Genomic DNA, 14,644 nt, shown 5'->3' on the forward strand with positions numbered 1-14,644 from the left:
TCTATTAGATGCATACGAATGTTCTAATTTTTGTTTCATTTTCAATATCAATATCTACAACTCACCAGAAGTTGCCTCTTATCTGATTATTTAAACTTAAGACAAAAAACTTCAGATGTTAACTGAAAAGCATGCAAAGGGGTACATAATTTAAAAATTATTTTAGAGTATTAAGTGAGGGTAAAAAGTAAGATGACATCTGTCATAGGCAATTACAATATGTTGATTTTTACCTCAGGAGAAATGGGGAGCAATTGGAGGCTTTGGGGCAGAAGCTGACATCATCTGACTTTCTAGAGAAACTCTGCCTGCATGCTGAGAGAAGGGATTGGGGGAAGGAACAAAGGGAAGGAAGACCAGTTTGGAGATTCTTACTCCTATGCTTTATAGTCCCTCACTCCCATTTTTGTATGTCTGGATTTTTCTTAACTTTTGGTTTTAAGAGGCAAAGAGAGCTTTCTGCCCATGGACGCCGCCGAGTAAGCATCGTTAAAGTCTCCCCTCCCACCGCCGTCATGTCTAAGTCAGAGTCTCCTAAAGAGCCTGAACAGCTGCGGAAGCTCTTCATCGGAGGTCTGAGCTTTGAAACAACCGATGAGAGTCTGAGGAGCCATTTTGAGCAATGGGGAACACTTACGGACTGTGTGGTAATGAGAGACCCAAACACCAAGCGGTCCAGAGGCTTTGGGTTTGTCACATATGCCACTGTGGAGGAGGTGGATGCAGCCATGAATGCAAGGCCACACAAGGTGGATGGAAGAGTTGTGGAACCAAAGAGGGCTGTCTCAAGAGAAGATTCTCAAAGACCTGGTGCCCACTTAACTGTGAAAAAGATTTTTGTTGGTGGCATTAAAGAAGACACTGAAGAACATCATCTAAGAGATTATTTCGAACAGTATGGGAAAATCGAAGTGATTGAGATCATGACTGACCGAGGCAGTGGCAAAAAGAGGGGTTTTGCTTTTGTAACATTTGATGACCATGATTCTGTAGACAAGATTGTCATTCAAAAATACCATACTGTGAATGGCCACAACTGTGAAGTAAGGAAAGCGCTCTCTAAGCAAGAGATGGCTAGTGCTTCATCCAGCCAAAGAGGTCGAAGTGGTTCTGGAAACTTTGGTGGTTGTTGTGGAGGTGGTTTTGGTGGGAATGACAACTTTGGTCGCGGAGGAAACTTCAGTGGTCGAGGTGGCTTTGGTGGCAGTCGAGGTGGTGGTGGATATGGTGGCAGTGGGGATGGCTATAACGGATTTGGTAATGATGGAAGCAACTTTGGAGGTGGCGGAAGCTATAATGATTTTGGCAATTACAACAATCAATCCTCAAATTTTGGACCCATGAAAGGAGGCAATTTTGGAGGCAGAAGCTCTGGCCCTTATGGTGGTGGAGGCCAGTACTTCGCCAAACCACGAAACCAAGGTGGCTATGGTGGTTCCAGCAGCAGCAGCAGCTACGGCAGTGGCAGAAGGTTTTAATTACTGCCAGGAAACAAAGCTTAGCAGGAGAGGAGAGCCAGAGAAGTGACAGGGAAGCTACAGGTTACAACAGATTTGTGAACTCAGCCAAGCACAGTGGTGGCAGGGCCTAGCTGCTACAAAGAAGACATGTTTTAGACAATACTCATGTGTATGGGCAAAAAAAACTCGAGGACTGTATTTGTGACTAATTGTATAACAGGTTATTTTAGTTTCTGTTCTGTGGAAAGTGTAAAGCATTCCAACAAAGGGTTTTAATGTAGATTTTTTTTTTTGCACCCATGCTGTTGATTGCTAAATGTAATAGTCTGATCATGACGCTGAATAAATGTGTCTTTTTTTTAAATGTGCTGTGTAAAGTTAGTCTACTCTGAAGCCATCTTGGTATACTACCCCAACAGTGTGAAGTTAGAATTCCTTCAGGGTGATGCCAGGTTCCATTCGAAATTTATTTGCAACCTGCTTGGGCACAGAAGCCATTGTCTCCACAAACCTTGGTGTAGTTGAACTGATAGTTAATGTGTTGTGACCTGGAGTTCACCATTAAAAGGTCACCGAAGCAAAGTCTGGAGTTTATTTGGTTATTAATATGATTGTTGGCACATCCTTTGCAATATATCTAAATTGAATTATGGTATCAGATAAAATTATAGATGGGATTAAAGCTTGTGTATCATCCATTATCATGTGTAATCAATAAACGATTTAATATTCTCTTGAAAAAAAAAAAAAAGGCAAAGAGAATTCCAGACCAATTGAAGCTCAGGTTAATTTACCAGCAGCCACCTCACCAGAAGCCACAAAGCCAGGAGTGGGTGCAGTTCCCTCTACCTCAAATATGCCATCAAGTTTTCCACACCTGGGAAAGTAATACAGGTCAGCACACCTGGAGAGCATGTGAATAGCTTCACCAGGAGAACACACTTTTGTGAATGTTAGCTTCCTCCTGTCAGGCAAGGATCAGAGAGTTGTAATGCCTTTTCCAGTACCAACAACCATGCAGTCTTTGATCTTCATTTCTACTCATGGGTCTACATACAATGCAAGAAAGAAACAACACTTGAGTATCTTGAGACTTGCCCAGATCTTTTTTCTTTTTCTTTTTTTTCTTTCTTATTAATTATTTTTATTAACATATAATGTATTATTTGCCCCAGGGGTACAGGTCTATGAGTCATCAGGCTTACACACTTCACAGCACTCACCATATCACATACCTTCCCCAATGTCCATAACTCAACCACCCTCTCCACATCCTCCCTACCCCCAGCAACCCTCAGTTTGTTTTGTAAGATTAAGAGAGACTTGCCCAAATCTTAAGAGTTGCATGTCCAGCCTAAGAAAATCAGGTGCCCTTGCTATCTTTCTCATCTACTTACTCCATACTCTCTGTTGGGGTGTTATTATGACCTGTCTCTCCCCAATGCACCTGCTAATTTAGTTCAAATCACATTTAAGCACCAGAGATACAGCATTTATATGTACATAAAATCAAGTAGCACTGCCTTTGAGGTCTTAGTGTTGGCGACTTTCACTGATAATATCTGTGTGTGAAACATCTGGGAGAACATAATATGATAATCCTTCTATTTACCAGTTCAATGTACCCTCAGGCATGTTGCTTTTGGTCTCAGGTTAAGTCTTGCTTTTATTTCAGTCCAATTTAAGGCTTGTTTTGTGCCTACATCTTCCTAGCTCTGCTCCTTTCTCTGCTGCCCTTTTCCTTCTTCAGAGACAGAACACCCTCACCCCCATTATAATCTCCTTTTCGCAAAGGCTCCGAGAGAACTTTCTCCCTAAAGCACAAATGTCTGAAGCTGCTTAAAGAATTATTTTCCAGGGAGGAGAGATTACAGCCAATGCCACATAAATACAAACAATTATAAGAGAATATTATGAAAAATTATTTGCCAACAAATTGGGCAATCTGGAAGAAATAGATAAATTCCTAGAAACATACAAATTACCCCAAACAGGAAGAAATAGAAAACTTGAAGAGATGAATAACCAGCAAGGAAACTGAATCAGTAATAAAAAATCTCTCCACGAAAGTCCAGGACCAGAGTCTTCCCAGGGGAATTCTACCAAACATTTAAGGAAGAATTAATACCTATTCTCAAACTCTTTCCAAAAAAAAAAAAAAAAAAATAGAAATGAAAGTAAACTTCTAAACTCACTCTACAAGACCAGCATTATCTTGATTCCAAACCCAGACAAAGACCATACTAAAAAAGAGAACTATAGGCCAATATCCTTGATGAACACGGGTTAAAATATTCTCAGAATCAAGCAAATTGCATCCAACAGTACATTAAAAGAATCATTCAACATGATCAGTGGGATTTATTCCTGGGCTGCAAAGGTGGTTCAATATTCACAAATCAATCAATGAGATAAACCACATTAATAAAAGAAAGTATAAGAACTATATGATCCTCTCAACAGATGCAGAAAAAGCATTTGATGAAGTATAACAACCATTCTTAATAAAAATCCTCAGCAAAGCAGGGGTAGAGGAAACATACCTTAACATCATAAAGGCTGTATACGAAAGACCCACAGGTAATATCATCCTTAAGCAGGAAAAACTGAAAGCTTTTCCTCTACAGTCAGGAACAAGATAGGGATGTTCACTCTTAACATTACCATTACTGAAGTCCTAGCCTTAGCAATCAGACAATAAAAAGAAATAAAAGGCATCCAAATAGGCAAGGAAAGAGTCAAACTTTCACTATTTGCAGATTACATGATACTCTATGTAGAAAACTCAGAAGACTCTACCAAATAATTGCTAGAACTGATATATGAATTCAGTAAAGACACAGGATACAAGATCAACATACAGAAATCTGTTGCATTTCTATACACCAATAATGCAGCAGTAGAAAGAGAAAGCAAGGAAATGATTCCATATAATTGCACCGAACCCCATAAGATATCTAAGAATAAACCTAAACAAAGAGGTAAAAGATCTGTACTCTGAAATCTATAAAATGCTAATGAAAGAAATTGAAGATGACACAAAGAAATGGAAAAACATTCCATGCTCATGTATTAGAATAACAAAGATTGTTAAAATGTCTATACTACCCAAGCAATCTACACATTTAGTGCAATCCCTATCAAAATACCAACAGCATTTTTCATAGAGCTAGAATGAACAATCCTAAAATTTCTATGGAACCAGAGAAGACCCTGAATAGCCATAGCAATATGACAAAGAAAAACAAAGATGGAGGTATCACAATTCTGGACTTCAAGTTATATTACAAAGCTGTAGTGATCAAGACAGTATGGTACTGGTTCAAAAACAGACACATATATCAGTGGAACAGAATAAAAAAACCAAAAAATAAACCCACAACTCTATGATCAATCTTCAGTGAAGCAGAAAAGAATATCCAATGGAAAAAGGACAATCTCTTCAACAAATGCTGCAGGGAATACTGGACAGCAACACGTAAAAGGAGGAAACTGAACCACTTTCTTACATCATACACAAAATAAATTAATAAATTAAATTAAATTAAATAATAAAATAAAATAATAATAAATAAAATAAATTAACAAATTAAAAATTGGTGAAAGACCTAAATGTGAGACAGGAAACGATCAAAATCCTAGAGAACAAAGGCAGTAACCTCTTTGACAATGGCCAGAGCAACTTCTTAGTAGATGTGTCTCCTGAGGCAAGGCAAACAAAAGCATAAAATGAACTATTGGGACTTAATCAGCCATGTCAGAATGGCTGAAATGAACAACATAGGAAACAACAGATGCTGGTGAGGATGTGGAGTAAGTGGAACCCTCTTGCACTGTTGGTGGGAAGGCAAATTCATACAGCCACTCTGGAAAACAGTATGGAGGTTCCTCAAAAAGTTAAAAATAGAATTACCCTATGAGCCATAATTGCAGTACTAGATTTTTACCCAAAGGATATAAAAACACAGATTTGAAGGGGCACATGCACCCTGACGTTTATAACAGCATTATCAACAATAGCCAAACTATGCAGAGAGCCCAAATGTTCACTGACTGATGAATGGATGAAGAAGATATGGTGTGTATATATATACATATATGTGTGTATGTATACACACACACACACACACACACAACACACTGGAATATTAGTCATCAAAAAGAATGAAATCTTGCCATTTGTAAGGATATGGATGGAGGTAGAGTATAATATGCAAAGTAAGTCAGTCAGAGAAAGACAAAACCATATCATTTCACTCATATGTGGAATTAAGAAGTGAAACACATGAACATGGCAGGGGAAAGAAAGAGGCAAACTATAAGACAGACTCTTAACTGTAAAGAACAAACTGAGGGTTGCTGGAGGGAGGTTTTAAGGGGATGGTTTAAATGGGTGATGGGTATTAAGGAGGGCACTTGTGTTGAGCACTGGGTATTATATGTAAGTGATGAAACACTACATTCTACTGCTGAAACTAATACTACACTACATGTTAACCAACTGGAATTTAACTAAAAAAAAAAAAGAAGAAGAAGAAGAAAGAAAAGAAAAAAAAAAGAATTATTTCCCTGGGGCATTGTCATTTATAGGGATTAGAGTGTGAAAGATGAAACAGGGACCAGTAGTTTTTCTTTAGACTTTCTGAGGGGGCAGGTTGTTTTGGTGACTGCTCTGATGTCATTTTTCTGACCTCTTAGCTTAGCACAAAGCAGGAAGTGTAGAAATTGTCTGATTGGGAGAACAGGGGCACCAGCCCATGTTCCACCAGGAGAGTTTCCCTATCCTTACCAAGAGGGCATCAAAAGAACCCTTGAAAGTTGAAGCATCAAAGGATCTCAGGTTTTAGAGGAGTCTGAAAACCTCTGAAAGCTGGGTTTTTCTAACCTTTTAACTTTCCTGTTATCCAACTTACACCACCATCCTTCCCTAAATCTACTGGGAGAGATTTCTGCATAGATTCTAGGGAAATCCTAAACCTTGCCTCTTCAGTCTTCCCACTGTTGCTGGCCAATGTCTGAAATCTGACCACAGAGTCTTAATCTTTTGGCTGAAAGCTATACTGTAGGCTCTTTGGTAATGTGGGAAGAACCCCAGGGAACATGCATCCTGGAGGCCAGGCATGCCCTGGGATAATCACTCACACTTGTAAGGATTAGGTTAGACCAATGGTATGTAAAAATGTCTGCCACCAGGTTGGGTACGCATTAGATGGAGAGATAACACACTGGAGTAGGAGTCAGAATGCTGTGTTCTAACCCTGCTCTGCCACCAATTATGGCCCTGACTGAGCATGTTACCTCATTTTTAAAATTTCTGTTGTGGGGGTGTTGGCTAGATGTTCTCTAGACCAGTGCTTCTAGAACTTTATAGTGCAAATGGATTACCTGGGGATCTTATTCAAATACAGATTCTGGAAGTAGATGTGATGGGGTCAAAGTAAGATCGCATTTCTAACAAGAAGCCAAATCCTGGTGATGCTGCTGGTCTATGGACAACACACAGAGAAGCAAGAAGTAGGATGCCCTCTATCTTAAACTTTCTCTAAGGCATATATTAATGTAAAAGAAAGATGTAGCTTTTGATATTGAGTTTGGGACAGAGGTGGAGGGAGAGAGAAGAAGAAGGAAGAAGAAGAGGAAGAGGAGGAGAGTGAGGGAAAGAGAGGGAGGGAGATAGAGAGGAATGGGGACTTGAAGGGAGTTTGCCTAGGGAGGAGAACAGGGTTCCCCTGGGAGGCAACCAGAAACAAACTTGCCTGTCTTGAATTTGTGTTTTAGGATGAGCATGTTTATGAGTCTACCATGAAGCTCAGATCATTTTCATTTGTGTTGCTTTAAGCATTAGAAAAAGAAATATCTCAATATTCCATTTGATTTGATGAATGTGGAAGTTTTCTTTCCTAAGTTTGAAAGATGTCAAAAGATAATTTTGTAAAAGCAGCAACAAAAACAAGAAGCGTGTTACTCTGTCAAAGGAGCACCATTTTGTAGCTGGGTCTTATTTCTTGTTTCTTTGTGAACCAATTTGTTAGACTTAAGAAACCCATGCTGATGAATAGTAAAATTTCATATCACCCAGGGGCAGCCATAAAGATAATGGACTGTTGTTGCTGTGGGGATAAAAACAGTGGTTTGTTTCATCCAGGAAAGCAAGAATGAAAAAGGTAAACCTAATCAAGAATAAAGAATAAAATTCAGGGTTAAAAATTTAGTTGCAGCAATAAATAGTCTATTTCATAAATACCTGCGATGAATCCTATTTGTGAATGTCACAAAGCATTAGAAGTTATATGAAAATAGCAGTTGTGCTCATATTCTACGTGATGCATATGCTACTATTTCACTTCCATTCATGAACAAATAACATGAAATTTACCAGTATCATTATCTGATCAATGTGTAGGCACATTCAAAATGAATAATTTACACATTTATTGTCTTTTCTTTGCATTCCCAATGGCCTCTTTGCCTTCTGTATCCATCAATAAGCATTTACTCAGAAACTGCTATGCAGAGGTGCCATGCTAGGACCTCAGAATAATAATAAAGTGTGCTTCATTTTCTATAATTAGAGTTCTCCTTCTGACTGTGATCCAGCACTTGTCATTTGTCTGTGGGTGTGGCTTCTGTGAGAAAGCAAATGTCTCTTCCACATAAAATGAGACATATGAGGAACATAAGGCTTGATATTTTTGAGACTGTTACGTATGCCTCCAAAACCCAGCAAAAATTCCCCAGACTAACTTAACCTTTGTATATTTTACAGATGGAGATACTTAAGAACTTTGTAGAATGTTGGTATCATGAAAGAGGTTCTCCGCTGTTGTAATTTGCAATACATCGCAGGCTAGAACTGAACCAGCACATTATAGGTAATGGGCTTAAAATAATAGAGCAGAGCAGGATGTGTTTTTTGGATTGGAAAAAATTATCTCCTGTGATGAAGGTGGACCTCAGCAAATCCCTCAACATTTAGGTGTAAGATGAATTGAATTTAGGCTTCGGCTAGCTAAGATATTTTGCATTATTTGGAGCAACCTGGGGGATTTAATAGTATCTACTAAAGATTGTATTTTGTTTTGTTTCCATTTAAAGAAGAAGTCATGGCGACTTTTTCATCTGTAGTGAGTGAATGACAAGGATATCCGCTGATAGCTGTGGTGTGATTGAACTCCATAATGATTTCTGAGAAAGCCACAAGAATCCCGTTATGCTGACTTGGGGTATAAACTGCACTGTAACTCTGCTGGAAATCACAGTAATTGTGTTGTAAATTCTGTTAACAACCCCTGCATTATATCTTGGTAACCACTGTTAATTTGTGACTCCTCTGCACTTGGGTGTGTCACCAGGTTTCCAAACTTCAGACCTTTTTGCTGGATCAGCAATAAACAACTTAAACTTAACAAGAAGGAGTGAGGATCTGGACTGTAATGTTGCTTTTGAAAAATGAAATCTTAAGTCATAAATCAACTTGCTCAGATTCCTGACATTGCAATCATTCTGTGCTTCTCACTTCATAATAATAACATTAAAATTCAATATTGGGCTTTGGCAAAAATAAAACAAAGAGATAATACTCAGATGCTAAGACCTTCTGATGACTTGTTAAATGCCTTAATGGTTCTATGTTGCATAGGACATTATTTTAAATGGAAAGCAGGTATCTACCATAGTTTTGAATGTTTACTATTCATTACTCTCAGATTAGTTGACTGATCTTTATAACCCTTGTGACTAAATAAGAGATTTGGGAAATTTGGGGCTAAAGACAACGTATGGATGAGTGAAAGGGAAAAGATAAAAAGAAAGAGAGGCTAAACAGTTTCCATCTCTTTCCTTACCTCTCAATCTATAATAAGCTTGAAGACTGGCTAAAATCTGTTTCATGGATTCCTGTGGACAGACTTTAACCCCAGTTGGGAAAAATGTTGACCTTTTTGTTCGATGCTTGGCCAAATCGAATATTCGTTTCATGGTTGACACTTTGAACATTTTTGCAGTACTTTCGGTTGTTTCGATTCTTGGGGCATTGTCTATGTCTTTAGTTTCAGAATGGTATATTTTAATGGAGAGATCTGTAAAAGAAAGATTGATTTCCTGGTGAATATATACATTGATATATGTGAAACATACGATAAATGAATGAAATAAATTAAAAGTTATAATCCTCTGATTTATTCAAGTTCTACTTTCGTTCAACTGCCAAATTTCAGTGACGAGGCATTTTTAGAAATAAGGGAATAGCATAATGAGCTGATCAAGTGCATTTTTTTTTTTTAAACCAACATCTCAAATCATCTTGCCTTTAGGAACTGCCAAATATTGAAACCATTTCCCACACATCTCTAAAAATCACTCCCCACTTAGCACTCAAGCCTCCCAAGAGATGCCTCTTTTGATAGACATTATAATTCAAGTGGGGAATGATAGCACATTGTGGTACCCAGAGGTACACTCTGGATGAGGAAGTGGAGTGCTTCTAGAAGCCTGGGGGGGGAAATGCAACAAAACAATCTTCCTGCCTATTAGAGGCAGCCCTAGGATTTCTGTATGGTGGGGCTTAGAGGGCAACACAGTGAAAGTGGGTTGGGGCAAGAACATGTGTTAGAGTTGACTTTACAGAGTGAGCAGGATATTTTATGGGGGGAGGTTAAAGGAAAAATTAAGGGGCCTATGAAGAGATCAGGTTGGCAGAGGATTTCACTCCCTGAGCCATTTCATCCCACTGGCATTGCTGTATCAGTTAGGGTTAGGTCTAGGTTTCATTTTTAACTCTCTGGACCTTTCATAACAGTAACTTACATTCATTGAATACTTTCTTACTTTGAATTTCTCTCACATGTGTTATATTATTTCACAAAAGCTCTGCTATATTGATGAAACTGACATGATTTTTCTGTTTATCACATGGTAGGGTATACTGAGGCTGGGAGGTGTCAGAGTCTGTTAACAGTGGTCAGATCTCAATTCCTCCTGTCCTGTTTCACCTCTTTCCATTTATCTGTCTTCCATTTAAGGAAGGAATGACTGAGGAACAGTTGGGACTGTTCACTATGGCCCCTTGAGATCCTAAGCTTGTGGCTTACTGAGACTTAGATTCCCACTCTGCTAAAGAAGGAAGGGCCTCAAACTCTAATCTTCTGGCACAGACAAGGGAATCAAGCAGAAATCCAAGAAGGGTAGCTGCAGAGCAACTCAAGTCTTGCCACTAAGCATAAAAGTCCCTCCTTCTTTAGAGAGGGTGGACCAAGTCCTGAGGGAATACATATTCTCTGGCATTTTGAGGAGTCTTAGAGGACTCTGTCAATCTCGGACAGTGTTAAATTCTTAGGACTCTCCAGGAAGAAAGGGAGCGTATGGATTACTTTGCTCATCCAGCTATACATCAAACCAATAAATCATAATCTCTGAGTGGAACGCATCATCAGCAACTTTGGAAGGTCCCTAGGTGATTCTATATACATGCAGGCTTGGGAAACTGCTGTTTTATGGATCTGTAAGGGCATTTCAGGTGAAGAGTCAAGACAACCCATTTCAAAATGGCTTAAACAAAAAGGAAGTTATTGCATAGAAAGGAAAGCTAACAGTAAGGAATGCCTGGGGAAAACAGAGCTCTAACTCTGCCTTTCTGCCGTTCTCCTTTCCTTTTTCAGTCCCCTCATGTGGTGACTTTATCTGTAGGCTGGCTTCCATCAAATTAAACTTGCTTACCCTTGTTCATTTTGAAAAACAACCTTTCCCTAAAGTATGGCTGACTTACGCCTTATGTCTGGATCAACACCAGTTGCCAAGGGATACACCAATGCCACTGGTTTGAGCTGAATGATCACAGAGCAGGGGACTGGAATTACCCTGCGTGGCTCATTCTAACTGTGGAGGTGGCCAATTTTCCCTGAGTTAGGCTGGCTGCATGGCAGACTGGAAAATGCTCATTGAACACTGGCAAGTGCAAGAAGGGGATAGGAGCTGAGTATACAGCCATTAGTGCCCACTACAGGTAGTAAAATGGGAATTCTAGCTTAGGAATGTTAATTTTTAGTAACATTTCAAGCACTCACAAGTTTCAGTGTAAGCCACAGAGAAGTTTTTGTAATTAAATTTCAAATACCACTAAGAATGGAAGAAAAATGTGCATCATTAGATAATTCTAGGCCTATCCAGTATAGTAAGCACAGACCATACTTTGGAAAACTGTGCTACCCATACATTCTGCACTTCTTTCTTCTCACAGTGCCTATCACAATGCTGGTCCTGCTCTCCACTTTGTCACCCCCCACAAAGCTCTGCCCTTCGGGGTTGGTTCTATTCTTACTTTTTTATGTTATGCTCTAGTAGAACTCTCTGAATGACTTGCTTTGGGAATAGTATTTACTACCCCCACTACCCCCCCGGCTGTGGGAAGAGTGCCCCTGTCCTGGCATTGTTCCTACTTGGATTCTTCTGGATCTTAACACTTTACTCATATCCAGGCTTTCTCACATAGATCTACTTGTTCTGGGCCTTTGGACTTCATTCTGTTAGGATAGGAATAGAAGGTGGTGAAAAAATTACAGATTTGCTCTGTGTCCCAGAGTCCTATGAGCTCTGACCTGTTCCCTTTTCCTTACCAGGGTCAATCTTCCCTATTCTCCACATGTCCTGTACACATAACTGGTGGTCAACAATGAGGGTGAATTAGGATGAAGTGAGACTTGGTTTGCTTGGGATATCCTGGTTTATTGCAGCTATCCCTTCATTCTCAAATGTATCCCTGTTTGGAAAATGAATTATATGGTCCCTGAATTTTAAATATCTCCTAGCTAAGGGAGATCCGTGACAAATTTTCTACAAGTGGTTGTCTGCCTCATAAAGGAAGCACCTCATTCCATTTTTAAAATCTCTACCTAGTAATTCTTTCTTTGAGATGAAAATTATCTTCTAGTAGCTTCCACCCATTAGTCCTATTTCTGCTCTCTGGAATACCGAAGGCCAAGTTCACAGTTCCTCCTATTTCCCCTATGTTAAACATTTCTCTACTTTAGGTTAACCATCTTCCATCTTTCTCTGGTGTCCTTTTTCAGATGAGTATCTGACACCTCAGCTTGTGTTCCTCTAAATTACATAGAGACAAGTACAGGGGATTGCCTGTGATGATACTAATCATTTATGGATCAGAATCTTCTGCCTGTATCTTGACCCCAAATCATCACTAGAAAAGAAGTAGGCAAAGTCTCTGAGAACAGGGACTAAGGGTTACCTGGGTCCAAAAATATTTATAGAACTAGCCACACTTACACTTACAAAGTCTATCTTTCCCAAGGATTTCCAATCAAATAAACTCCAAATTTAAAGAACTGAAACATGGAATGCTACAGATTCCAAAGAGGTAAAAAGAGCTGACATTTATTGGAGCTAATGGAAGCAAGCTTTGGCAAAACAATTAGATCACATTAGATGTCCTCTATCCTGCCTAAATAGTAATGTCGAAATTGAACTGAACTTTGATTCTCTGGATGTATTTTCATGTGTTTGATATTTTTACTTTATATAAGTATTTAGAAAGAATAGGTAAAAGTTTGATGAGAATGAATTGATAGTTGAATGACCTGCTATAAAAAAGGAGCATACTTAATAGAAGATTAGAAAATCTTTTGAGGCAGAAAATACTTGACAAAACATGAGTCTAACCTCTATGATGATGAATTGGCTGCCATCAACAGCTGTTTCTGGGTGAAGTTCAAAGTTACAAAGAGAAGGAAGGGCAAAGTGATCTCAGAAAAAACAAACAAAAAACCCTCTATTTTTTCCAGAGTACAAGGATATTAGAAAATTTAGTTAATTATAATATGTATTTGGACAAAAATAAATGTAATCGTACTATATCATATTGTGGATTAATCACCAGCAAAACAATCTTAAGCCAATAGTTTTGGGAAATAGTCATATCATTGAATGAGGAAAAGAGAAAAATGGAAATTAATAAATTTGCCTATTTAGAACTTCTAAATATAAGCAAGACAGTTAATATTCATTGCTTACTTTCTAAATTTAATTTAAATATGTTCATTATTTGTGAAAGAAAAATGTAGTAGCAACAGAAATCATATGTTGCTCAACTAGTCAAAATGTTTTAATAGCACTAGTGGGGCACAGGGCCCTGGCTCTGTGACTCACCAGCTGCACAAGTTGGAAGCACTTGACCTGACTGTGCCTCAGTTTCCTCCTGTAAAATGGTGAATGACAGTGCCTCTCTTACAGGGTTTCTGTGACATTAGTAAAGGAATTACCACTTGGGCAGCACTTAGAACACTGTTGCACACAGGGTAAGCGCTCAGTAAAAACTCCTTTATCCAACTGTCCATGCAGGCCACTTCCTGGTATCTCTCTTCCTTCTTTCCGTGCTCTTTCACGACCCTTCTCAGTCCTCAGACAAGACTATGCACGTCCCCAAAGTCTTCCTGTGCTTCCATGCTTTAATGCTCTTCTCATGTTTGTCTGTGCCTTCATATTAGAGGGCTGCTCTTTTTCTTCTTCCTTCATGGTTCAGTTTCTAAGCTTTCTTTCCTTCCTACTAAGCTTTCTTAGACCCCACACTCAGAATTCATTCATTGCTCCCTTGCATTGCTTTAGTGTGGCTCAGATCTCTACTGATTTACTGATTCACCAGTGTTCATTAAATATCTACTATGTTTCAGCCCAGGATGGCATATAGTGGTAAATTAGATGGACAAATGTCATGAAATTTGTGTTGTTGTGCTTGCTTAAAGAATAATTTGTTGTAAATACATTTTCCCCTTTAGACTTCAAATACCTGAGTATTATGAGCTTGTCCTCTCCCCAGTTCACCTTGGTGCTTACCTAGTACAGGGTCTGGACAGGACACATATGCAGTACATATTCATCAAGTGAATTCATGAAAAATTCATGTGGAACTAGTAATGAGTCTTTTACAATATATGTATGAATTGGATTCATTAAAAAAAACCATTAGGCCATAAAAATTAGTTTCCTATGTCCTGTTCCCCTATATTATTGCAACCTCCCTTTTAAATTATTTTCTCCGTGCTATAGGATTTAATATCAGAGGCTTTGGACACAGCTATCTTATTAAAGATAATATCCCAAGTGAAAAGACAAAAAATTCCTTTGTGAATGAAAACCAAAAGAACAGAAAGGAGATGAGTTATGCATATATTTTAGTA

The 14,644-nt window shown here is 38.7% G+C and overlaps 1 protein-coding gene across 2 annotated transcripts in view; it reads right to left on the reverse strand.

Annotated features, from left to right (window-relative positions):
• The window catches only part of IMPG1 (interphotoreceptor matrix proteoglycan 1), a 126,283-nt gene that overhangs the window by 93,016 nt on the left and 18,623 nt on the right, over positions 1 to 14,644 (reverse strand). The window contains exon 2 of one of the 2 annotated variants that reach the window (XM_032873191.1): positions 9,305 to 9,538. The exons of the other annotated variant lie outside the window; for it this stretch is intronic. Coding sequence (XP_032729082.1) covers positions 9,305 to 9,538 — 234 coding nt within the window. The remainder of the gene's footprint in view (positions 1 to 9,304; positions 9,539 to 14,644) is intronic. 2 annotated transcript variants of the gene reach the window in all.

The sequence above is a fragment of the Lontra canadensis genome, unplaced genomic scaffold (assembly GCF_010015895.1).
Source record: "Lontra canadensis isolate GAN:19392208 unplaced genomic scaffold, GSC_riverotter_1.0 scaffold47, whole genome shotgun sequence".
NCBI lineage: Eukaryota > Metazoa > Chordata > Mammalia > Carnivora > Mustelidae > Lontra > Lontra canadensis.